Source organism: Thalassophryne amazonica, chromosome 8, assembly GCF_902500255.1.
Source record: "Thalassophryne amazonica chromosome 8, fThaAma1.1, whole genome shotgun sequence".
Lineage (NCBI taxonomy): Eukaryota > Metazoa > Chordata > Actinopteri > Batrachoidiformes > Batrachoididae > Thalassophryne > Thalassophryne amazonica.
Window position 1 is genome coordinate 58,496,553 of NC_047110.1, and position 25,102 is coordinate 58,521,654.

The window sequence follows — 25,102 nt, forward strand, 5'->3', positions numbered from 1 at the left end:
CACTCCACATCTGTGCTCGTCCTCCACTTCACAGCACTACTGACCTCACGTGCGTGTGCGCGTAGAGCAGAGGTGCTGGACTGACATGAAGTGTGTGTGTGTGTGTGTGTGTTCACAATAGGTGAATGAGCAGCTATATGCGCTCAAATCCTTTCGAATCCTGTTTTTACACCATCAGAATATGTAAATTGTGGTCATATTGTCAGGAATTGGACTTTGTGTGGTATGTGTTTGGTTTACTTTTATCTGTCTGTCTCTTGCTCTGCTTTTCTGCTTGGGTTTTCTCTGTCCTGCTCTTTCTTGTCTCACTCTTGGTTCTTCATGGTGGGCGTTTCCCTCTGGCCACACCCTGGTTCTGGAAGTTTCCCCACACCTGTTCTTGATTTACTGCTCATCACCTGGGTGCTTTAATAAGCCTCACCATTGGCCTTTGTTCCTTCCCTGATTGTTGTGCCTTGTGCCTCTTTCTAGCTCTGTTCTTTGTGTTTTTTGCCTTGCCTTGCCTTGCCTTGCCTTGCCTTGACTGCCTCATCGTGTTTTTGACAACCTGTTTGTATAACTGGACCATGCCTTTGCCTGATGACTCTGTTACTGTTGCTTGTTTTGGACTGCCTTTCTGTGTACCAACCCTTGCATTGGTACCAAGTAAACGCCTTAATTCTACAGAGCTGTTTTCCTGCATCTTGCAATTGTGTCCAGCCTGTTCTGCCAGTAGAACCTGATACAGATGGTGCTCAGATTGCACATGGACCGCCGTGGGATAGGTATCCCATCTCGACCGCGCCGGAGTGTTTTGAACATGTGCGTCACACTCGGGGCATCAGCCGATTTTGACCAACTGTGTAGACTCTCGCAGATGGCTGTCAGAACATTTTTGGACTGCAACTGGACACTTTTCCGATGTGGGTCGAATCATCAATCTGACATGAATCGGCTTCATTCCAGCTATGTGTGACAGGGTATAAATTTTTAGGTAGATTTAGGTAGAAAGGTGGAGCTAAGATTTCCTGGATGAGTGATATTTTCTATGCCCACTTACCAGAACTCTGTGCCACATTTCTCTGTGGATCACCCAGCGAACAAGGCAGGCAGCTAGTTAATGAAAAAACAAATTTGGAAGCGGACAGACAGGGTGTAACAACGGGTTTGAATGGCACCTGAGAGGACAAACTGCCCACTCGTGGAGCTGCGTTCACATTACTAGCTGAAGTGACTTGAATCTGACCTTTTTATGTGCCTGCAAGAGTGTGTGTTACCACATTTTTACAAAAATTTTCCAGCAGCTGGAAACTCTCTTTTCCTTATGTACACTGACAAAATAATAGTAGTAGTAGTAATAATAATAGAATAAAATTTTAAGTGAGGCTTATCTTTATAATTAACTGGTTTATTTAAGGGAGATAACGAATCACATTTGATTTCACTGGCATGGGAATGCTAGTAACATTTCAGTTTAGGTTTTCATTTGGTCCACAGATGAAGACCAAAAATTTGGGAGAAAAAAAAAAGGGAAACACCACATTATCAAATTTCTTTTGCAGATTAGTTAATGCTATTTGCACATTTAGCCTAATATTTACAAACATGCTAAATGACGAGACAAATATGTACCTTAATAACAGAGCAATTTGCAATTCATGAATGTTTTGTATAAGAGTTATATTGTCACCTGCAGTCTTTTGATGTCTATTCCAATTGCAATTTCAGGGGCACTTCTAAAATATTAAAAATAATTTAAAAAATGGCTGTTTGTGCAAAGTTTTCTCTCTCTCTCTCTCTCTCTCTCTCTGTTCATTGGGGGGGGCGCTCAGAGGTAGAGTCCCTTTATTCAGAGTAGTGACATGACAAGCCAAAAAAATCAGTCACGTGACTCATGGAGCTATCTTGGGGCCAAAATAGCGTTCGTATGCATGTAAATCCAGCTATTTTAGTTATTTATTTGCTGAAAATGCTGGGTTGCTGTGCATTTGGATGCACAAATAGACACAAGGGCTTCAAGATGTACAGATTTACTTCAGATCCGAACAGAAGAAAAATTTGGGAAAGTAATGGGATGGAAGTGACTTCATCATTAAATTTATTGTTCAGTCCCATGTACAGTAATGTACACAGTGCATTTCCATTAAAAAACCCAGAGTAGTCTGGACGTGCAAAGGTACAAAATTAAAGTTCAGCGCTCTGACACTCACTGATTTGATGAAAATTGCAAAAGCATACATCAGGTTTTAAATTAATTAAATCATCACAAATTGTAAATTCATGTAAATGTGATCTTAACTATTTTTATATTTATTTTGATAGTACCTGTATCTGGATGTGTTACTGTATATGGTTGATTAAAAAAAAAAAAAACGTTGAAAACAAAAGGTTCATTTAGTAGTTCAGGACAGTTTGCCCCAAAATGGCGCCATGTTCTCAGTTGTCGCTACTCTCTGTATAAAGGGACTCTATTCACGGTGCAGAACTCACCACACACCGGACCTTGCCCAAGGGCCCATATGACGTTACTTCCAGACGGGGGTTAGAATGAGGACCCCCCTGGTGCAAGCCCACTGTAACCACGAGACCATCACCTCCCACATACAACACACATTATGCAGTATAACTAATCAATCAAATAAATAAATAAATAAAAAAAACCCTCCCTGGACATCAAAAAATAATTAACTATTCAAATTCTTGTTGGTTCATTCACAGAAATACAATCCTGTCCGTTTTGGGATAGATACACCTAATGGCCCGGAGCTAAAACGCTACATATAATTTTATTTATTTATTTTGCAAGAAACAGCAACTGCTGCCGTTCTGATTAAGCTTTTATTTTGAAATAATCGGCGGATGTCAGCTGACAAATCGCATTTCCGCTTCATCAGTGTTTTGCTCACGGTTTTCATCCGGAATTCAAATATTTGACTTAAAAGGAGCAAGAAAAAAAAAATGTCAGCAAAACCAACGTGTTTGATTGTGGCCAGTTCGACTCCTCAAGGTTGGTTCAGTATCTCTGAGCATTATGTTTTTTTTCTTCTAGCAGCACCAGAACACGCTTGTTTTTTTCCCCCTTCCTTCAGGTGTGTCAGCAAAATCATTCCATCAGTCCTTCAGTCTTTGTACCTCTGCCTTTAACCTGCAGACAGCCACGCCTGGGGTAAGACTTTCTACAGAAAAATGCACAACTTTACATTTCTGATCCATCTGTGTGAGTCTGAAAGTGCAATTCCTCTAAAACCACTTGAATTTTGGTAAATCTTCACACACCATATGAAAATGTACATGAAGGAAATTAATTCTGTTCCATCTTCCATGGCTGAGCGCGGACTCAGTGTCTGGGATTGAAATTGTCCTGTGTCAGAACTAAGATCTTGGCTTTTAAAAGACGTGTCACGTTTTTTAACGTCCCAGTTAGTAAGACAACATAAAAGTACTCATGATTATACAGTAGTGTTCAGAATAATAGTAGTGCTATGTGACTAAAAAGATTAATCCAGGTTTTGAGTATATTTCTTATATGAAATTGGGCTATTAGTAAAAAAAAAAAAGTAGAAAGGGGGTGTTCACAATAATAGTAGTGTGGCATTCAGTCAGTGAGTTCGTCAATTTTGTGGAACAAACAGGTGTGAATCAGGTGTCCCCTATGTAAGGATGAAGCCAGCACCTGTTGAACATGCTTTTCTCTTTGAAAGCCTGAGGAAAATGGGACGTTCATAACATTGTTCAGAAGAACAGCATAGTTTGATTAAAAAGTTGATTGGAGAGGGGAAAACTTATACGCAGGTGCAAAAAAATTATAGGCTGTTCATCTACAGTGATCTCCATTGCTTTAAAATGGACAAAAAACCAGAGACGCGTGGAAGAAAACGGAAAACAACCATCAAAATGGATAAAAGAATAACCAGAATGGCAAAGGCTCACCCATTGATCAGTTCCAGGATGATCAAAGACAGTCTGGAATTACCTGTAAGTGCTGTGACAGTTAGAAGACGCCTGTGTGAAGCTAATTTATTTGCAAGAATCCCCCACAAAGTCCCTCTGTTAAATAAAAGACGTGCAGAAGCGGTTACAATTTACCAAAGAACACATCAACTGGCCTAAAGAGAAATGGAGGAATATTTTGTGGACTGATGAGAGTAAAATTTTGTTTTTTTTGGGGGGGGGGGTCGAAGGGCTGCAGACAGTTTGTGAGACGATCCCTAAACTCTGAATTCAAGCCAAAGTTCACAGTGAAGACAGTGAAGCATGGTGGTGCAAGCATCATGATATGGGCATGTTTCTCCTACTATGGTGTTGGGCCTATATATCGTACACCAGGTATCATGGATCAGTTTGGATATGTCAAAATACTTGAAGAGGTCATGTTGCCTTATGCTGAAGAGGACATGCCCTTGAAATGGGTGTTTCAACAAGACAATGACCCCCAAGCACACTAGTAAACGAGCAAAATCTTGGTTCCAAACCAACAAAATTAATGCCTCGCAGATGTGAAGAAATCATGAAAAACTGTGGTTATACAACTAAATACTAGTTTAGTGATTCACAGGATTGCTAAAAAAAAGCAGTTTGAACATAGTTTTGAGTTTGTAGTGTCAACAGCAGATGCTACTATTATTGTGAACACTCCCTTTTCTACATTTTTTTTTTTACTAATAGCCCAATTTCATAGCCTTAAGAGTGTGCATATCATGATTGCTTGGTCTTGTTGGATTTGAGAGAATCTACTGAATCTACTGGTACCTTGTTTCCCATGTAACAATAAGAAATATACTCAAAACCTGGATTAATCTTTTTAGTCACATAGCACTACTATTATTCTGGACACTACTGTAAGTGTCTGCACACGTGCTAATAATTAGTGACCTCTGATGTATTTTATTCCTCACACTGAGCGTTAGCAGGTGCATTTCCAGAAAGGCAAAGGCTATTCACCCAACCGTTGGGCAGATAATGTCTTACCTTATTCGCCCAATCGTGATTGTGTATTTGACATGTTTGGTGCATCTAAACTACGTTTTTTACACCACTTTTTTAAGGCTCTATTGTGGCGTATGTTTGACACATTTAACGACGGCGTCTTTAATTACTGCAAAAAGAACACCGCAATGGATGAATGCAGACAAACTTCATAGGCATTTTGAACGGAAGCCTGTTAACGACGACAAAACAGTTTTTATGAACAACATGCTGCTTGTTGTCTGTAAAATGGTGTTAGTTTGACACAGTTCCCTGGGTGTAATGAGCCAAACAGAACCACTTTAGATCACAGCCCCTCCGTGGGCTGCAAACCCTCCCACAGACAGCGAGAAAATATTCACCCTTTTTACCCACGTTGGAACCGGAAGTGAACTTACAAGCGCGCTCATTGGTCAGTTGTGGTTGGGCGTATATGCTCGCGTATTTACTTTATTGAACCAACGGTTGGATGTATAGCCACTCCGTTCAGGAAAACATTTCACTCAGCAATTCTCTGCAGTGTGTGACATCCTAATTAGCAAAACAGAAACATCCCAATGACTGACAGAGGGAAAAGAACCTGCTCCATCCGAAAACGAAGCTTCTGAGCTGCTGTTCAAAAGTGATGGTTCGGATTTACAGAGAGGAGATGACACATTTCACCCCGAAACTTAACTTTTTAGTGTCAGATTTTGGAACCTAAAGTGTTTCTAAGTATTTGCAGCATCCCTTGGTCTGACAGTAATTAATGTCATAAAAAGTGTTAAATTTTGTGTTGACAAAGTAATCGATTAATAGATTTGAAAAATATTGACTGAAAGTAGATTCAGCCCCACAACTGACTAAGTTCAGCCATACCCGAATGTCAGTCTATTCCAAGCAGGGCATCAGGCTTCACATCCCACAAGTCTTGTTACCTGTGAGTTCCTTTATTGACATACCTTCAAGTTACCCAGTCAAAGTGGAAGTAGGACTGCAAAAGTAGGCTTCTTCAATGTCCATTGATACTTTCAGATCAGATTGCTCCCTGGTTGTGTTTGACCAACATGGTGACATGAAGCTCCAACGATGACTGTTCTCAAAGGGTCAGGGTTAGGATTTGTTGTAGTATACTTCAAGAGTCTCCCTAAGTAACTGCTCATTTGACATAGTCATTCCAGTGGTACCCAAGGATTCTCTGAAGAGACCTAGTGTCAAAGACAGCCAGTCTTCATCTTAGCTAGCTTGCAACTCAAAAGCACCAGGAGCCGAAAGACTTGGACTTTCATCACCATACCTAAAGACTCCTCATGACTCCTTAAGCTGTGCCTAGTGGTCACAGGCTGAGCTCCCAAATTCATGATGATGAACAAAAATGAATGACTGATTTAAAAAATTACATTAGAATAATAATGACATGTAGGGAAATCGACCCAGAATGCATTGTGACGTAAACATTCAGTGTTTTTGTCTTTTTCCATCTGCTGAACCTCTGTACGAGTGCTTGTTTTTATTTGTACGTGTCTACGAGAAAGCTGGGCAAGTTTATCCTATTTTGGAAGTGTGACCATGAAAGTTTGGAGAGGACACAGAGGTCGGGTTAGTGATCTCAGTGGGCCCGCTGTACTGTGAACATGGAACTTTCAGACATTTATCAGTACTAAATGTTAGCTATGTGCATACTTACCTGCTTATTGACTCGTTGGACAAAAGACAAAAAAATCAAGAAACACAAATATGTCCACGGTAACTGGATATTTATGGCCGTCATGTAAAATATTGAAGCATACAAAGCAGTGTGGGATGCAGTTATGTTGCATAGTATATTTATTATTTTTTACTTAGTATGTCCAGTCTAATTTACAAATATTGGATGCATTTTTAACACCTCACCAGTTACAGTGCAACTGGAAGTACGGCTAACTATAAATCTCACTAAAAATGTGCTGCCTACTGTGGTTCGTAGATAACGACTGTTTTTGGGGGTGCAGGGTTTTTTAAATTATTATTAATTTGAAACGTCCTGTGACATACTCCAGTCTGACCTATATACCACCAAAAAATGTATTAATATTACATATAGTGACTATTCACATGCAGCTTCCTCAGGAATCAAAGCACTAAACAAAATGAGCTCTTACAATGAAACAATAAATGGCAATAACAAAAAGTACACTAATACAGTGCACAAAAACCCCAAGTTAAAGCGCTGATAATACAGAAAAAAGGGGCCATTTACATTCCATGCGATTAAGAATTGGCTTGAAGCAGTAGTTCTTGCCCTTATTTGACAAAATCATGCCCTCTCAGAGGTACTGCGGGCAGAGACTGAGCTAAAAGCTTATTTGAATTGCAGGGGAAGCCCATAGATTTTGTTGGGATCGACGAAAGCACTGCCAGATGGGTGCAGGACTTCAGTGTCAAACCTTACGCGACTCCAGCCAAACTGGAATCTATAGATGGTAAGAATAATCACCTCACTGCTGTTTGACTGCTTTTTATTGTCCTGTGCTCAGCGTAAGGTCACTGTGTGTCACAATGACCTGTTGTAGGTGCTCGATACCAGGCATTGCTCATCCCAGACTGCCCTGGAGCCCTGAACGACCTGGCACACAGCGGTTCTCTGTACCGCATTCTCACCCACTTCATATCTTACCACAGTGAGTGTGATGCTCAGGTGGAGAGCAGTCTGTCTGTAATCCGTAAGTCTCATGTGCAGATTTCTGTTGTGTTTCCCTCTGTGTGTACAGAGCCTGTTTGTGCTGTGGGTCAGGGTGTATCGGCCCTGTGCTGTGCCACTGAGGGCCAGCGGTGGATTTTCAGCGGCTACAGTTTAACGGGGGTTAGTGTCCCTCAAGTGTGAATGAGGGGAACGTGCTCAAACATTTCTTGTTAACATGACTGTTTGTGTTTGATTCAAAGCCGTCAGTGTTTGAACTGGTGCGGAGGCCTGACTTTGCCAACCTGCCCTTGATTGTAGAGGACTTTGTTAAAGACAGCGGTGGATCATACACAGGTGAGCTCACCAGCAGAGCAGATCCTCAGTGGACAGGTCCCATAATCTGAATTTCTCAAACTAAACTCCAATATTTGATGTTTTCTGCTTTGTTATTCCAGCAAGTGAAGAAGATGGCGTGCATGTGGTAGTAGACAGACACCTAATTACTGGTCAGAACATCCAGTCAACCTCACTTGCTGTAAATAATCTCCTCCTGCTCTGTAGCAGCAAGTAAAAAAAAAAAAAAAAAAAAGGATCAACAACTGTTCCACTTTTATGTACAGACGTTCATGAGGAGGGGGACACTGAGAACAGATTGCATTTGGCAACATTTGTATATGCAAGTTAATTTTCTTGTCAATGTGACTGTTACAAACATTATAAAAATCTACACATCCAAAATAATTTAAATAGCAAACACACTTGGATGTTGGGAGCAGATGCATCTCGAGCATCGATACCAGGAAGTGAGAAGGAATCCTAGATGTTTCTGAAGAGCAGCATTCAAACAACTATAAGCTCAACAGAAGGTTTAACGTCACTTTAAGATGAGTTTGCTGCAGATATGGCACGTCAACTGTGAAGAGCTCTCGGCAACAATGCAACCATTTCACTTTGTAAATATTGTGTCATGCATAGACTGCTGAGTGGAAATGATGCTGCACAATGTCAAAAGGAATAAAACTCAACTAATCAATGGTCTGCTGTGATCAAACAATCTCAAATCCAGGAATGGCACCTGTTGATTATTAACTCATCCATGTTGAAAGTTCATTTCTGTCATGAGGGGGAAAAAAAACTGCAAGTCGAGCATGTTTTGTGATTAACTATATTTGGAAGAACAAAAATCCATGTGCTGATGATCCAAAGTTGACAGCTGTGAGAAAGATGCCTTGTTCTCAAAGGAGGTCATAGAAGTAATCCAGCCCTTGTCCTAATTCCCATAAGGAAATTCCTGTGCCAAGTTCTGAAGCTAAAGAGATCCTCAGGAAGATGGACTATAAAATACATGAAAAACATTAATGTAATAATAATGAAAGCATCCAACAGATTTAAAAAATGTTTGTCTACCAATGGGCTCAAAATGTAATAGTTACCTTCAACGATGGATAGTAAACTACATGCTTAGCTGCGCTGTTTCTGAAAAGAAATAAGTAAACGCTCTTGTTAAAATGTACATTACACATTTAAAATTTAGGTGATATTCATTCACTCATTTTCATGCATTAAGTACCGTTTGTAAGTGAAATAATGCTCTGCAGAATACTCATCCCAGAGAAGTTTTGGCTTGAATTCACGCAAGATCTCAATGTATCTGCAGAGAGGTGAGGAACACACACACGAGACACAGGTAAAGGCGTAGTCCCTTTAGATATACATGCACACGTGTGTCTGTATGTACAGTACATCCAGAAAGTATTCACAGTGCTTCACTTCATCTACATTTTTTTGATTCATCTTAATTTATTAAAAATGACCAAAACTAAGGAATCACGTGTACGTAAGTATTCACAGCCTTTGCCATGAAACTCAAAATTGAGCTCAGGTGCATCCTGTTTCCACTGATTATCCTTGAGATGTTTCTACAGCTTCCTTGGAGTCCACCTGGGGTAAATTCAATTGATTAGACATGATTTGGAAAGGCACACATCCTTGTGTAGTCCCTTTTGATATACATATGCACACGTGTGTGTATATACAGTGCATCCAGAAACTATTCACAGCACTTCTTTTTTAAATTTTTGCGAATTTATAAAAAATGACAAAAAAAAAAAAAAAGATCACAGGCACATTATTCACAGCCTTTGCCATGAAGCTGAAGCACCTGATAACTCAGGTGTACAAGGGTAGGCTGAAAAGTTCTAAGGCTCACTATAATGCAGTTAATGCATTACTCCTTCATGGGGAGCCTTAGAAGTTTTCAGGCTACCCTCATAACTGACAGGATACTGGGCAAAGTTCCGCTAACCGCTAATTATCAAAGCTAACGTTTTCATTAGCGGATTAGCTTTGCACATAACTATGAAAACCATCAGCGGACCAATTATCCTCCGATAAGTTTAGTTCCGCTAACTTGTAAACCGCTAACATATTTTTGGGGGCATAGTGAATAAAGCTTAACAGTTAAAAACATTTGTAAAATCTGAAATCAAAGATTTTAGTGCCTGTCTGTTACGTGTTTTGCAGCAGACAGACAGCCATGAATGGTAGAGCTCTATCATCCACAGGCAGAAGAGAGGTGACTAGCACAGAGAAAGGAAGGGGGAGCAAAGGAGGGGGGGAAAAAAAAGATAATTTCTCTTTACACCATACAGACCTGTTGGCCATTTCACTGCAGTCTTGCACAGGCAGACAGTTTTGACTTATGGTTCTAACTTTAAGCAAACTATTTCCGGAAACGTTTTTGAAATTAACATCACGTCTGTCGTTTTACAAAGTAAAAATATCAGGTTTAAGTTTTAAAGTAATACACTAATTTTGAAGGTTTTAGCATTTAGACACACATGCTGATTGGCTGGTCGGTATAACACACAGTTACTGAAACATACGGTGGGTTTTACAAAAATCTATCTGTAACTATGTCATTTTTTCATTTGTAAAAAAAGGCAATTTGAAAACTGAAAATTCTGTTCAAGTCCATCACTTTTAGCGAATGTGTGGCAAATACTCTTCACACTGCCATGGACACTACTGGCAGTATATGGCAGTGTTAATGCCAGTGTGCCACACATTCGCAGACGTGATGTTAATTTCAGTAACTTGTCTGGAATTAGTTTGTTTAAAATTATAACCATAAGTCAAAACTGTCTGCCTGTGCAAGACAGCAGGTCTGTATGGTGTGAAGAGAAATTGTCTTTTACTTCCCTTTCCTTTCTCTCTGATCACAGGTCTCTTTTGCTGAGAGGTCGATCTGAGACAAGCGCTGATTTGTTATTGTGTCAGTAGCTGCCGTGTACTGAAGTCAATAGTGAAAGTTAATGGTTTAGCTTTTATCTGTAGCTTCCACTAAATTTTTTGGGGATTTATCGGTTTAGCTTTATAAAGGTTAACTTATCAGCTAGTGGATTAACAGTTATCAAAGCTAACTTTTTGGTTAGTGTGCCCGCCACTGATAACTATGATGTTTCCACTGATCATCCTTGTGATATTTCTACAGCTTAATTGGAGTCCACCTGGGGTAAATTCAGTTGATTGGACATGATTTGGAAAGACACACACCTGTCTACATATAAGGTCCCACAGTTGACAGTGCATGTCAGAGCACAAACCAAGCATGAAGTCAAAGGAATTGTCTGTACACCTCTGAGACAGAAGAACCTTCTGGAAGGGCAACCATCTCTGCAGCAAGCCACCAATCAGGCCTGTATGGTAGATGGCCAGATGGAAGCCACTTCTTAGTAAAAGGCACATGGCAGCTGGCCTGGAGTTTGCCAAAAAAAAAAAAATCACCTGAAACACACTTAGACCATAAGAAACAAAATTCTCTGGTCTGATGAGATGAAAATTGGACTCTTTGGCATGAATGCCAGGTGTGATGTTTGTAGGAAACCAGGCACCATCCCTACAGTGAAGCATGGTGGTGGCAGCATTATGCTGTGGGGATGTTTTTCAGTGGCAGGAACTGGGAGATTAGTCAGGATTGAGGGAAACATGAATGCAGCAACGTACAGGGACATTCTAGATGAAAACCTGCTCCAGAGCGCTCTTGACCTCAGACTGGGGTGACGGTTCATCTTTCAGCAGGACAATGACCCTAAGCACACAGCCAAGATATCAAAGGAGTGGCTTCAGGACAATTTTGTGAAGGTCCTTGAGTGACCCAGCCAGAACCCAGACCTGCATCTGATTGAACATCTCTGGAGAGATCTGAAAATGGCTGAGCACCGACACGCCCCATCCAACCTGATGGAGCTTGAGAGGTGCTGCAAAAAGGAATGGACAAAACTGCCTAAAGACAGGTGCACCAAGCTTGTGGCATCATATTCAAGAAGACCTGAGGCTGTAATTGCTGCCGAATGTGCATCAACAAAGTATTGAGCAAAGGGTGTGAATACTTATGTACACATGATTTCTTAAGCTTTTTATTTTTAATAAATTTGCAAAAATAATAATAAAAAAATACACAAATTTAGAAAAAGGATTTTCTTCTGCACCTCTTTTTTTTTCAATAGTGTTCAAACAAAGGACTTGCATTGATTGTTGTGTATCTCCAATCTGATCAACATTCACATAATCTGGAAACAATTTACACACGCACGTCCCAGCCACCGACAGCTTGAACATGCGTAAATCGTTAAAGTAGTTGATAAAACGTCCTTGCCACTATTGTTTCTGTATGAAAATATTCCTTTTCATTCCACACATGTATGAGTCACATTCAGCTCATCTGAGCTTTAGTTATTGATCCGTTCAGATATTGTCAAAGTTGGTGCAAGACATCGGACTTGGGAGGTTGGACGACAACCAAATGAAACGCTGACGGTATTGGAACTACACAAACGATAAGGAACCATCAAGACAGAAAACACAATGGAATACGGATGAATTGAGATTGTCATCAGGATTTGTTCACATTTTTCAACAGTTTGAAAATTCTGAAGAAACGCCAGCTACAGGAACGAAACTGGACGACGGTTAAACGATGTCAACATAAGTCCAGATTTATTGTTTCGTTTTGGCTTTGGTGTCCTTCGTTAGTGCCATGTGACCGGGGCTTTAAAGAACAGGTTTGACAAATCAGTCCAGGTTCAGCTCTTGTTCAAACAAGGCAATTAGGTGTATATTGTTTAAAAAGAAATGTCATAAAATCCCATTCATATATATATATATATAAACTCAGGATGACAGAAAAACTGCCTACTTCACTAGATTAAAACTACAGTGTGTCATTTTTAAAGAAGAGAGTAAATGCTATGTCCATTAAATAATGTTTTTAACATTTTCAATGTTATTTAATTTAACTTAGACTTTGACAGCAACATGCAAAAAAGAACTTTGATCTTACAAATATTACAACATAAATATATATTTTTTTCTTTATTATTCTTGCTTTCAATGCATCTAAAACCACTCAAAATGAGTTAAAATAGGGCTTGCCAATAATGTTTTAGTGGTATGAAAACCCTGTAGCTTTGGGGGACCGTAGGGCCTGCGGCTCCCCAAAGCTATGAGCCGCGATCACATAATTTACCCGGCACTAAAACGGTCCTAGCTAGAACCCTGATGGTAGACCTTCAACTGCACCTCATCGTGCTGAAAACCATTGTAAAACTGAAGCAGGAACATAACCAGTTTCATCCTTCACGTCTTCTGAAAGGTCTCATAGAACCAACTCCCTATATTTGCCATGAAACTCCCTCAAAATAAATACCAGCAAAAGTCAAATAAAAATGTAATTTTGTGATATACCACAGAAATAAAAAGATACTTTTATAAAAACTAGATTTCAAAATAAAGTAAATTTGTCAATTTTGTGGGAAAAAGGAACCATACCTTTCTAAACAATGAATTTTAAAATATTCAGTTAAAGTCAGTTATTTCAGTGATTTATTACCTGCCTCCCAGGATTGGTTCTGTTGCTTGATCTGCAAAATCAATGCCATATAAGTTCAGCCCAAGCAGGATCTTGTGCCTCCACTCACTATTGGGTGACAACTGGAGGACACAGTTTCGCACCCAGGGCAGGGGTGAGCTTGGGCCTGGTCTTAAAGAAGAAGGGGGTGGTGGGTGGGGAGAGGTCTGTGTAACTTGCTGACTAGATTACACAAGTATTACATCTGTGATTTGTACCTGCCAGTGTTGGAGTAGTCGTACGTCATGAGGCTGAATCCATCCACTACTGGAGCCAACTGCTCAAACTCCTCCCTGCCAAACATACCCGGCTGTCCCATACTGATCATAGAAAGAAAAAAAATCCAAGTCAGCACCAGTTTTAATTACTTGGAAATTTGTACAATGGCAGAGGGGCTACAACTAACTCACCTTGTTAGAGCTGGTGGAATGACGAGGATGCAGTATAATTTTTTACTGCTCAAAGTCTCACATATGTGTTTTACCAGATGGACCAGCTCCCTATGTGCAAAAGATGTCTGGTTATTTTCTTTGCAAATGCAATGCATCTCATGCAAATAATGTACAACAAACAATAAAGAAGTAGCAGTAGACTAACTCACTTTCTTTTGTTGCCTCCCAGCTGGCTCCAGAGTTCCAAAGTAAAACCATCAAAACCTTCTGTCTGCAAAAGCAGGACTTGTAAGACAGAAGTGATATAATTACTATATCCAGCACCGCTAGTAACACAAACATGGTACTAAACTTACCTTTGCAACATCTACAAGCTCGCTTGTAAGCTCTTCAATTTCATCTTCACTTCCCAACACGCTAACATAGTCCTGATAAGACCAGCGATCAAATAACAACCGAGGCACTGATGGTAAAGACAAGCACAAGATCATCTACCGGTACTTCTCTGGCAAAAGTTATCGGAGCAAAAGTTCACACACTTGGTAACTTGGTAAGCATCTACTCACCCAGCCTGACTTTTTTGTTAGATTTGCGTACAGCTTTGACCCACCCTGAAAACAAAAGAGAACAAATCATCTAGTAGGACTTTATTAAGAAAAGATGGCAGATTTACGGGGGTGTCAGTGAACCAGTCCTCCAACTCCACAAGAACTAAATGTTTCTGTAAGTCACTCCATGCTGGTACGTAGTGCAGAATATCTACAATACCAAATCAGAAAAAGCATGAAAAATACAAAAAAAAAAAAAATACTTGGGCATTACTTTGATTTATATTTTATTACAGACAATACAAACGCAAGATATTTCACATTTTTTCTCGTCACCTTAATTTCATTTGTTATTGTATATCCATTCCTGCATTTCAGGTCTGTAACACGTATCAAAAAGTTTGGATGGCGCAATATAGTACTAATGAGAAAAATACAATATAAATGTAATACTATTTCAAACAGAGGATGTTAACAGGTAATTGTAATGATTTGGTACAAAGAAAGGCTCACTGTTTGAGGAGCAAAGAGAGTGCAGCTGATAACAGAATATTTACAGAAATCCTTCAAATGGTGATACAAGCACCAAATTTGGCAAAAGTACACTTTAGATATTACTCTTTTGAAAAAACAGCGGGCCACTTGAATTTTCAATAGGCGGCCACGTAGGGGTCAATTGAAGAATTACATAGGGTCAAAATATAAAAATGCTCCAGTTATATTGAAAATTATACCTCATCATCTGTCTGATTGTAAAGATTCCAAAAGGTATAGTTTGGACTATGACTGAATTCTCTAGAGTTATGGGGTAAAAACAACAAGAATGACGACAAAGTTCAGTTTCAGTTTGCACAGGGGTCAAAAGTTAGAGTTGCTCCAATTTTGTTCAAAGGTGATGCAAATTATTGGTTGACTTAATAGGGTTTCAAAAAGGAATAGTTTGCACCATGTATCATGCTTAGTTATCACATTACGGGGTAACATATGTCAATCACGTCATAAAATTCAATGGACGTCAACATTTGACATTGATTTTAGAGACCAAGCATTCAACACAGTCAAAATTATTCCATTTATTAATCCAAATAGCTCAATCAACAATTTGCACCATTTTTTACTAAAAAATGGAGCAACTTTAACTTTTGACCCCTGTACAAACCGAAACTGACCTTTGTCACCATTCTTAAGGTTTTTACCCCATAACATTCAGTTGTAGATAGTCCAAACTATACCTTTTTGGAATCTTTATGATCAGACAAATAATGTGGTATAGTTTTCAATATGATTAGAGCATTTTTTTTAACCCTTGTGTAATTCTTCAATTAACCCCTACGTAGCCGCCTATTGAAATTCAAGTGGCCCGTCGTTTTTTTTTTTCAAAAAAGCAATGTTTAAGGAGAATTTGTGCTGGATCTGGTGCTGAAATCAGAGAATTTAGATTTTTTTTAATGATTCAAATCGATTATCAAACTAGTTAATTTAACTGCAATGATTAATAACCAATTAATCATTGCAGTTATTAACAGGAACCAATGCTACAGCCCCTAACGAATGCAACATGCTGCTTTCGTGGCACCAGATGGAGTAAATGAACCTCAAAAATGTCAAGCCCTGCCAATTTTCCCTTCAGTGGTGATGCCACTACTCATCATTACCGCAACCAATCACGTCCACAGCCAAGCCATTCCTGTGGCTGAAGCCTCAGAGATGTTTTCTTCTTTTGAAGTACAGGCACCTTTACAAATCATGTTTTGTTGGGTCCTCTACCTGAGTCATGGTCATGGAGACCTCTTACATCAAAGGTTTCAGGAGCTCGTCGATGAAGCTGAAGCCACACTGGAGACACTGACGATAGTTTGGATCCAAACATTTTGGCAATGTCATAACCATGAGAATTCCACTGCAGTGAAAGAAATAACAGTAAGTGATGGCCAAAAAACAAAAAAAAAAGATTTATAGAAGCAGTCGGCTTGAGAAACCACAATAATGTTAATCGGAAAGATATGCAAGTGTATGGATCAGTAATAACTGGATTTCAAAACTTACAGGTGTGACATATCCAAGAACTGATCCTTGAAATGTTTTTTTGATATGAGTACAGTATCTCTTCTCTTCCTTCACTATGTCTTTCCATTGTGGGTCTGATACAACAAGGCCTCTCTCCAACACTGACAACTCTGATGGGGAAGTCTATGGAGAAATGAGGCCATTTCAGTGACACATCATCTGGAAGCCAACATCAACGCTACTTGGAAAAACACACACACACAAAAAAAGACAAGCGAATTTATATGAATCCAGATATTCAGACTTACACTCAATCAATCACACCTCCAAACAATGGCAACCACCTGCTTTTACTAGAAGGTGTAACTATTGAAAGTAAGTAATAGTGTAACATCAGACTGCTGTCTGTCACTGAAAAGTTTAAATGTTTTGGATATCCCATTGAATAATCGATTAATTAAGTCAAGGATGCAGTGATCTCAAATCATGTACCATGAAAAGCCAGAATTAAACAGGTTTTCATTGCAAACAAAAAGCAGGGGTGGTGGCCAAGTGGTTAATGCGCTTGGTTTCAGTGCAGAAGGTTCCGGGTTCAAATCCCTCCACTGCCACATTTCTCCATGTAATGTGGAGTTGCGTTAGGAAGGGCATCTGGCGTAAAACCTGTGCCAATTCAACACGCAGATCCACCTTAGATTTGCTGTGGCGACCCCGAGTGCAAACAAGGGAGCAGCCGAAGGGACTTACTTTTTCATTGCAACCAAAAATTCCATCATCAAAGTTATGATGAAATGAAAAATAGACTTTTTGCACTCTATTTTGATAAGGTGTGCTCAGGAGCTTCAAGACACTAGATGTGCCTATTCAATTCAAAACGTAGTTCAGGAATCTACATATCAGTAGCAAATGCATGTACAAGTACACAGCCTCATGATCACAAGGTCTATATTGGCCAATGAGAGAGACGCTACATAGCACAAGAAGTTCACAATACAAATACAGATAGCCATTGCCTTACATATTTTTACTGGATTTTTTACAGAATTATTCTGAAAACCACAGAAGTCAGTTTTTTTTTGTTTTTCATAAAAATAAACTGAATTTTCAGACTTTCTTCCCCACAGTGCACATTTTGTGTATGATTCTTGCACCATTAAATGGCAACTTTGTTGTGTAATATATGAAAATTGGGCACCGCAGTCTCATTTGAGGGTGGGTGCTAAAAGGGTAAAATATGACGTAATTTCTCTACTTCCGGGGGACCAAGCATGACATTTTCAATGGGTTATTGGGCAAATTACATGCAAACAAAGTGAAAATGCAAAGAAAAAATGACAATGCTGTGGGAAAGTGGACATGTGTTGCAGTTTGTTTATGACCAGCAGCACAAATGTGTCAAGGCGGTTTTGCAGGTGAGAGACCACAGCTACTCTGGCTGTCCCCATAAATGGTCAAATGCCATGATATCACGCGGGATTCAAACGAGACTGCGGTGCCCTATTAATTTGTGTCGTTGAAGTAATTTGCATTAAAGGTGACAAGTACATGTAGTGGAATACCATTACTATCTATGACCAAATATTATGGAGTTATGGGGTAAAATCAGCATAATGGTGACAGTGGTCAATTTTAGTTTGTACAGGGGTCAAAAATTTTGGTAAATGGAATCGTTTTGACCATATTGAATGTTTGATCTACAAAGTAATGGTCAAATAAGGTCAATGTCCATTGTATTTTATATAACGGCTGAGTGGATCCTTGTCATTTGATTGGTGCTTTGTATGTCACATGACATGGATTAATTCATCCCATTTGTGTTCATTGCATTTAGAGTGCAGCTTGGTTCCATTTAGAGTGCAAATTTGGTTCCATATGTTTGGTACCATTGCACTCTGCACGCACATCCTTGTGCACGCGCACACACATGATCGCGCACGCACATGCACTCGTGCGCACACGCACACAAAACAAATCCACTGTGCTGTCTGGAGGCTGTTAGCAAGAAGAGAGAAAGAAAAGCTGGACTCATTTCTGATGTGATTTTTTTTTTGCTGCACTGAGGATGTACACAGTCTTTTTTTTGGTAGTACACGCATGCACAAGCGCCGACCAGGTTGCGCACGTGCGTGTGTGTGCGCACGGGGCACAACGACTCTCCCGAGACATAATTTGATTGAGCTAACTGACGCTGTTTGTAAGACACACACACACACACACACACACACACACACACACACACACAAAAAAACAAAACAAATCCACTGTGCTGTCTGGAGGCTGTTGGCAGGAACAGAGAAAGAAAAGCTGCACACATTTGTGATGTGATTATTTTTTCGCTGCACTGAGGACATACACAGTCGACTGAGCCAGTTGCGAGTGTGTGCGCGTGGCGTGGCGGGGGGGGCAAAGACACGGTGATTTGATTGAGGTAACTGATGCTGCTACTAGGGATGGGTATCGAGAACTGGTTCCTTTCGGGTATCGTTAAGAAATGATTCGATCCACCGACATCAATAAGCTTTGTGCTTAACGATTCTGTTATCGGTCCTTCAGAGTGGCCGTTGTTTTGGGGGGTGTTTGTCAGCGAGTCCGTAATCAACTTTTCTGCAGCGCGCCTTTGCTTTGAACCTTGAACCAATCAAAACAGTGGTTCGCAGATTGAAGCAATGCTTCGATCTATTGCTTCGTTTATTCTTTCTTTCTTTTGCTTAATTTTCCCCCGCTAAAACCCTAAAGAGCATATGTCTGTGAGTATTATTTACCTTTTCTATGTTAAACCGACCTGTTATAGTCTTCTGAAACAGTTGATAGATGTATTTTATAACTTAAAAATAGGAGCCATGCTAATGCCTTAGCATGTCTATGGCATTTTCAATGTTAAAAGTTAGCATTAAGCAGTCGCAGCTGTCATCATGTTCGGGTGCATTTGTTTTCAAATTGTAATATTTCTTAAATTTATTTTTGTTTATATATTAATAATCTAATGATTATTATATACAGTTTTAGAGAAAGAGACAAAAAGAACCTGAATAGAAACACAACAGAAAATATAAAAGCAACTAACAATGAACATACATAAATAAATAAATACATACATACAGAAATAAATGTTTCCTGTGAACACCTAGTGTCTCTTACACCTCCATTTCATCCCTGTCTTATTTAAGTTTAATGACAGTTTGTTTCGGTCGAACCATATTTTCAATTTGTTAATTTCTTCAGTGATTTTCTCCAGAGCTATCTGCCAAACTAGAAAACTGCTGCATCCTAGTAAGAGCAGAATACTACTGGAATGAATCTGAATAAGTTTTTTTTTTTTTTTTTTTGCACCTAAATGGATGCTGCACTCACTGCAGTTTATTGTCTGGAATTTTTTTGTTTTTCACCACTTTCATCCCTGAATGAGTCACTTTTGTGCAGATTAAAGTTACTAACTGGGACTCCTGTCTTGTTGCGAGAAAGAAACGAGAATCGTTCTGTTCACACAGCTCCAAACGTTGCGCGGCTCTCTCACAAGTCAAGTTAGAATGATAGAATCCAGTCTGAATGAATAACTTCAAAGTAAAACACCGTTTTATTTTTATTTATGTCCAGAGATCAAGGATACAGTGAGCAATTTCATATTTATTTACTTTAAGACTTAATGAAATACACAGAAAACCTGTAAAGCCTACTTTTAGTACAAAATTCACGAGGTATCGATAAGAAATCGGATCGCTAAACAGAATCGATAATGGCACCGATATCGATAAAATCTTATCAATACCCATCCCTAGCTGCTACACCCACACCCACACACAAAATCAACTCCGCTTGTAAGCCATCTGGATGCATGATGACCTGTTCACATGAAACGCTGATGAGATTTTTGGCTGGACTGAGGAACTACACAAAGTCTTTTTTATGAAAGTCTGAAGTCAGTGCACAGCATCACTGGACTACACGTTACAGTGGAACACCAAAATGTAAGTCCCCTTTCTGTTGTTTATAAATTAATAAAATATCAAATGACAAGGATCTATTTTAGCATTATATAAAACAAATAATGAATGTTTTTACATTCTTTCAATGGAACGAATATTTAATTCGGTGAAAGCTGGAACAAACCATTCAATGAGGCGAAGCCGAGGTGAATGGTATGAAATATTTGTACCATTGAACTCATAAACATTCATTATTTGTATTTGTATACTATGACATGTCACTCTATGACGTGATAATAAGCATACAAACTATTTTAATTATTAAGTATCACATATACCATCCCCTAAAAAAGTCACCATCCACCTGGTGTAAATAAATGTTGCTGGTGCCTTTGCTCACAACGATTACAAGTTACTCACCTCAGCTTCAGCTTTATGTGACTTCTTGACATCAGTTTTGGACAAAGTGGCACGAACCAAGCAGCAGCATGAAATTGTAAGCAACAGAAATAATGTCGCTCTCATTTCCTTACAGAGTGGTGCAGCAGCAAACGGCTTATTTCAGTTGTTGTGCAGGTCAAGTCCTTCCTTCCTTCCTGACTAACTGAGATGTGGCAGATTAACAAACAGCATGTCATACCACAAAGGCTCCGTACAATCTGCGAATGTATAACACACCCTCGATTGGATTGCAGAGCGATTAATGATGTTTGTGACAGAAAACTTAGCGCAACGTGTTTCTTCGAGGTGAATGATCGGTGTAACTTCCGTGTTGTTTTTTCAAAATAAATGCCGTGTGGTCTGTGAGGCGCCGCAAGCCAGCACCACCGAAGAAGACGCGAAGCTTATATTTTTACTTTTTCAAGCTAAATTTTGTTGATTTAAACAGCTAAACTAGCCTTAAAATTCAGGAGTGTAGCTAATGGTGATGTATATCCCCCTATTAACTTAACAATTTACAGTGGCAAAGAATTCAAGTGCTGTTGGATATTTTCGCAATGGGCTAAAATTCAAATATCTGTAAAGGATGACTTCACCTTTTTATAGAGGGTTTTCATGTGACGTATTGGTCACGTCATTTTGTGTCCCGCGGCCATTTTGGGTTATGACGCGGTGGCCGCTGTGATTACACTTCGTGCATTTGGCGAACAATTGCATAAATTTCAACATCGGTGTGAAGAAGCCTCACGGCACCGTGGCGCTGTGAGAGATCCGCCGCTAACAGAAATCCACTGCTCCCAGAATTTTATTTTATTTTATTCGGCAATAAAATTATATAACAATACATAAAAAAATACTGCAGAGGATAACACAAGAACGCTTCCAATATTGTGGTCCTCGAGCACCAAGCTGCTGATACACTGCCCTTCCAACGCCTGGTGAGAGAAATCGCTCAGGACTTCAAGATGACCGCTTTCAGAGCTCCGCTGTGATGCTCTGCAGGAGGCCGGCGAGGCTGACCTGGTCGGCAGCTTCCTAGTTCACAATATCGCAGTGTGACACGGTCGGCCAGTTCGTTGCATCACCACTAAATTCACTATCTGGTATAAGATACGGATCCACTGAACCAACTGTTACACATCTATCACGATAAATAGCTTTATCTCGAGGATTTAAAGCCTCGTAATAACGGGACATTCTCTTCATTTTTCTATCACGCGTCAGCCTCCTTGTAATCCAGAATGGCGACGGCACCTGTCCTGCAGCAAATCGGTCACGTGATTGAAAACCCTCTATAGCGCTCCTCTAATTAAATTAGCTATGAGCTCTTTGTTGTTTGTAGTGTTGAAGAACAGATTCGCCCTATTGATGTATCCCATAATCCCTTGTGCGCCAGAGAGTCGCTGCAGTCAAACAACATAGAGAATCCACATGATGACAATTGTAAATTAATATTATACTACAAAAATGTATTTTTTATGCTTTTCGTCACATTAATAAGAGACTGCATGCATGATACCCTTGCTAAACATGCTAAAACAATTCTAACAAATAATCCGTATCTGCTATGTTTAATCTGCGTGGAATTTAATAAATGCAAACCGAATTTCAGAAATATTATATATATTAGTCTGGAACAAAGAGGACAAACAGTGTTGTAAAGAACAATAATCAAGATGTTAAAGAGCAAACTTCACTTTCCCCCAGAACGACACGATCAGGAAGCGATTGTAGCTCACAGCAGCTCCCACTGAAAATAACGGAGAGACAACCTGTGATTCTCACGTTTACATAAAACAAATGCAATAACGTCTATAAACCCAGAGAATATATTCATGAGAGTTTTAGGCACAATATAAAAATAGTTTTATGTTGCGATGTTAATGGTGTTGACCATGTGCAGCGGTTAAAGTGATGCCTGATCAGAGCATCTCAATAAAGTTCTCAATGTTACTGAGATCTCGTAGTGCGGCGACCTCTTCGAAGTTTTGCGGGATTTGAAACGTCAATAGGGCGAATTGACAAACAAAGTCAGGCAGGAGTCTGCATGGACTATATATATAAACTTTATTTACAGACTCAGGGTCCAGTTTATACACACAAGACATATACACTTACATTATAAAACATTAAAAAAAAATCATCCACCTTCACCCCCCCCCCCCCACACACACACACACAATATATTTACATTAAAAAAATCAGATTAGAGATACATACAATTGGCTTTTCCAATGTTTCCATATGTCAGAATTGTATTGAGTGTCACTTTCCTTTATATTGGACAAACACATTATACCATTTCTTGACTCAGTTAACCTACACATAAATTTATACACGAGGTTCCTCATTAGAGCCTGAAATGTGGGCACATTTGCAGTGACAGAGTACTTGCGCTTTCCCATCTTGGAGCCTTCAGCAAAATTCTAAGCGCATCATTATAAGCCACCTTGATCTTATTCATCTTTGCTTTGCTATAGCTACACCAAAGATGGGCTGTATACAGTGAAGTACAGTAAGTTCTAAAGAGAGATATTTTAACATCATTAGTACACATATAAAATTTGCGTGCCAGCATATTCGCTTGAGCATACAACTTGCAACACTGACGCTGAATATCATCATCATCACATAAGTCATTCCTAAGAATATGACCCAAGTATTTTGCTTTAATTACATTTGCCAACTCACTGTTATTTAAATAAAAAGAAGGGAACTGTAATTTTTTATCCTCCTTGGACCTGGCAATCATTACAACACTCTTTTTTGAGTTATATTTAATGTCATACTCTATCCCATACTCTGAGCAGGCTCTGAGCAATTGCTGGAGACCAGCACTATAGGGAGACAGGACAACTAAGTCATCAGCATACAATAAGTGATTAATAACCTTATCCCCAACCATACATACAGTCCTACAGTCCTTTAATTTCCTGGACAGATCATCCATATAAAGACTAAAAAGAACAGGAGAGAGAATTCCACCTTGCCTGACACCACTGGAAACCAGTAAATGACTAGAAGATGCCTCGCCCCATCTGACCTGCATGGTTTGATGAGAGAACCAATACTGCAAGATGCATATCAAGTATAAAGGAACCCCTCGTTCATATAGTTTTAAAACAATTTCCCATGATTAACACGGTCAAACGCCCTACGATGCATCTAAAAAAAACACATAAATATTGTGGAGTTCTTCTTCTTATATGTTGATATAAGCTCCTTTAATGCATAGATACACAAATCTGTTCCATGTTTATGTTTAAAACCAAATTGATTATCAGTTGTCACCACATGTCCTTGCAGCCTCTCCAAGATTATCCGCTCTAATACTTTGGAAATTATGCTAGCAAGTGCAATGGGTCTATAGTTGTCTATACTAGATGCTTTACAAGTTTTATCTTTGATAACGGGAACCAACAGTACAGACAACAAAGAGTCAGGTAATACACCATGTACTAACAGGCCTGAGAAACACAAAGCAAGCAGCACTGAGAGTCTATAACTAGCATACTTTAGATGCTCAACAGTAATTTGGTCAGTACCACTGGCTTTATTTACTGCCAGCTTTCCAATGACATCACACACCTCATCTGGTCTAATAACCATACCATCATCATAAACAACATCACCAACATCAAAAGCAGCACTTTCAACACAGTTAAAAATTTCCCCAAAATGCTTCGCCCGTAACTCTGCAATATTCCCATCCCCAGATATACCATTTACAGTAGATGGAAGAAGCATCTTGCTGTTGTTAATAACTTTAACTTCTTTCCAGAAATCCTGGACATCATTTTGATGGAGTTTTTTAGCCAGTGAGTTAGCCCTCATCATTTGCTCATTTCTTTTCACATAGCGCACAGCAGATTTAAACCTGGCATTAGTGGTCTTCTTATGCTGGAACTCAGGGCCATATCTCAATTTTCCAGCAACTACCCAGTTTCTTAAAGCTTTTTTTAGCCTCTGAGTGAAACTCCAACACATACTCATTCCATCCAGGCCTGATATATATATATATTTTTTTTCTTGTCATGAGCAAAAAACTTACCATCATTAATCAAACACTTCACTATATTTTCATACATATTAAATAAGTTATTCTGGTGGTCCTGATTTTGGCAGTTAATATCACAAGTTAATACTACATGTGGTATATGTACACTGCTGAGGCTTTTATCTGTTAATATATTTCAAAAGGTCATATTCAGAGAGCTTAGCCCAGTCTATTTTCCTACATGCATGTTGACGTCTATTATTGCTAGACAGTTCCGGTAGACAGCTCAGGTTTAATGACA

General features: G+C 39.3%; 2 protein-coding genes across 2 annotated transcripts; one reads left to right on the plus strand and one right to left on the minus strand.

Moving 5' to 3' along the window:
* The first annotated feature begins 2,844 nt into the window (after positions 1 to 2,844).
* Positions 2,845 to 8,193, plus strand: gatd1 (glutamine amidotransferase like class 1 domain containing 1). Its single transcript, XM_034176384.1, has 7 exons — positions 2,845 to 2,986; positions 3,069 to 3,145; positions 7,280 to 7,385; positions 7,476 to 7,583; positions 7,674 to 7,765; positions 7,846 to 7,939; positions 8,041 to 8,193. The coding sequence occupies exons 1-7, from the start codon at positions 2,938 to 2,940 to the stop codon at positions 8,154 to 8,156; spliced, it is 642 nt and encodes a 213-aa protein (XP_034032275.1). The 5' UTR covers positions 2,845 to 2,937; the 3' UTR covers positions 8,157 to 8,193.
* On the minus strand, positions 8,181 to 21,152 carry chid1 (chitinase domain containing 1). Its single transcript, XM_034176380.1, has 12 exons — positions 20,784 to 21,152; positions 16,480 to 16,623; positions 16,201 to 16,333; positions 14,452 to 14,496; positions 14,242 to 14,348; positions 14,095 to 14,156; positions 13,904 to 13,993; positions 13,712 to 13,813; positions 13,476 to 13,625; positions 9,156 to 9,236; positions 9,019 to 9,061; positions 8,181 to 8,919 (listed from the first exon to the last, which is right to left on the minus strand). The coding sequence occupies exons 1-12, from the start codon at positions 20,886 to 20,888 to the stop codon at positions 8,821 to 8,823; spliced, it is 1,161 nt and encodes a 386-aa protein (XP_034032271.1). The 5' UTR covers positions 20,889 to 21,152; the 3' UTR covers positions 8,181 to 8,820.
* Positions 21,153 to 25,102: the final 3,950 nt, after the last annotated feature.

Coding starts and splice junctions, on each gene's coding strand:
- gatd1 (XM_034176384.1), top strand. CDS start 2,938: ATGTCAGCAAAACCAACGTGTTTGATTGTGGCCAGTTCGACTCCTCAA. Junction 3,146..7,279: donor TGCAGACAGCCACGCCTGGG/GTAAGACTTTCT, acceptor TTTGAATTGCAG/GGGAAGCCCATAGATTTTGT. Junction 7,584..7,673: donor CCACTTCATATCTTACCACA/GTGAGTGTGATG, acceptor CTGTGTGTACAG/AGCCTGTTTGTGCTGTGGGT.
- chid1 (XM_034176380.1), bottom strand. CDS start 20,888: ATGAGAGCGACATTATTTCTGTTGCTTACAATTTCATGCTGCTGCTTG. Junction 13,814..13,903: donor ATTCCACCAGCTCTAACAAG/GTGAGTTAGTTG, acceptor TTCTATGATCAG/TATGGGACAGCCGGGTATGT. Junction 8,920..9,018: donor TTTACTATCCATCGTTGAAG/GTAACTATTACA, acceptor TGTATTTTATAG/TCCATCTTCCTGAGGATCTC.